The sequence below is a fragment of the Cyprinodon variegatus genome, unplaced genomic scaffold (genome assembly GCF_000732505.1).
Source record: "Cyprinodon variegatus isolate N-32 unplaced genomic scaffold, C_variegatus-1.0 Scaffold653, whole genome shotgun sequence".
Lineage (NCBI taxonomy): Eukaryota > Metazoa > Chordata > Actinopteri > Cyprinodontiformes > Cyprinodontidae > Cyprinodon > Cyprinodon variegatus.
In genome coordinates this window covers 151,474-153,055 of record NW_015151106.1, presented here as the reverse complement: position 1 = coordinate 153,055, position 1,582 = coordinate 151,474, and the positions used below count along the sequence as shown (strand labels likewise).

At 36.9% G+C, this 1,582-nt stretch overlaps 1 protein-coding gene across 1 annotated transcript in view; it reads left to right on the top strand.

Moving 5' to 3' along the window:
* Positions 1-1,582, top strand: part of LOC107096826 (growth hormone receptor-like) — a 61,272-nt gene that overhangs the window by 27,081 nt on the left and 32,609 nt on the right. The window contains exon 2 of the mRNA XM_015393696.1: positions 1,327-1,436. Within this exon, the coding sequence (XP_015249182.1) occupies positions 1,327-1,436 (110 nt within the window). The remainder of the gene's footprint in view (positions 1-1,326; positions 1,437-1,582) is intronic.

Genomic DNA, 1,582 nt, shown 5'->3' with positions numbered 1-1,582 from the left:
TATGGCTCCTTGAACAGTTTGGCTTGCCGAACCCTGACCTAAATGCAATATTTTCCTCATTGTTGACACATTTCTGGCACTGAAACAAGGACTGTCCCCAGAAATGTTGGAATTTACTGTTAAATCTCCAGGTTTTTATGACATAGAAAAAATAAAATTAATATGTTGGACGTTTATGTTTTCTTTAGCGTAACATAGTCTAAATCCTCTGTATTTTAAAATGAACAAGAACAAATGTAGCTTTAGCCTGATTAGCAAACTGCAAATATACATTTGATAAGATATATATATATATATATATATATATATATATATATATATATATATATATTTCCATATCACTTGATAACCTTAGACGTTTTTTTAAGGGGTGTTTAAGAGCTGGCCCACTTGTGTTGCTTTCAGGGACATCAGGAAACGGTTTGTCTCTTCCTTCCAGATTAAAGATAATTGAATCGTTTTCTCTGACGTTTGTTTACACCCTTCCTTTTTTGTTGTGTGCTGAAAGAAATGTAAAGAAAATCAATCTGTGAAAACATTTTAAACCGCTTAAATGTGTATCTGTGAGAAATAAACAGCGAAACGCTCCTGTAAGAAGATTGTTCTCCCTTGTTGGGATTATTTAGTAAGCCGGGACATAACGAATGTTCTCAGGGGATGATTGAGGTTTAGAAAAATCTGCGTTTGTGTGATTTTGCAAAGAAGTTTCTCTTTCTACTGACATGTTGTGTTTAATGCACTGGAAAAACCATCTAGAAATGAGTAAAAATGTCTTAAATTAAGTGTATTTACCATTAATTTAATATAATAAGGATTTTTACTCCTAAAATAAGATAATTAGATAACATGCAGTAGAAATAAAACAATGCAATTGTTTTCTTATTTTAAATGTATATTATTTTGTTCCATTGACAAAATATCTTTTATCTACTCAACTCAAGAACAAATGCACTTATTTAGAGAAAAAAATATTTATTTAGATTTTGATTTTTTTCCAGTGAACTGGAAAAAAAACCCTTTTTTCCAGAAGTCAGCCTCTGTTGTTTGTTTTGTTTGGGGAAAACACGCTCCCCCAGTGGGACATGTGACCATGCAACCATGTCATTCATGGCTGATCGTGCTGGGGGGGGTTGATGCCGTGTCACGGCTGCTCAGTTTGCAGCTGAGAGGAAATCACGCTGCTGCCTTTGAAATCCTAATGTCTCTGAGGGCTTCTGTTCCTGCAGGACGTCTGACTGAAACTAGACTTTCCCACCGTCGCCGCGGAGACATGGATGGAACAGCAGGACTTTCTCAGCTCACGCTTGTCTCTGTTTGTGTGGACAGGTTGTCAGACGGAGGCAGGATGCTGTGGTTGCTGTTCTGTCTGCTTCCTCTGGGGGGCAGCGGCAGTTTCATCGCTCAGGATGTCGCTCAGAAGGCCAGACACAACCACGGTGAGTTGACAGCTGCTGATTGGTCGATCATGCAACAGGAAGTCGTTTATTAATCTGACCAATAAAAATTTGAAGCTATGTTTTTAAGATTTCCTGCAAACCTTACGTATATTTTTAACAATAAAATGGTAATTCTTAAACATATG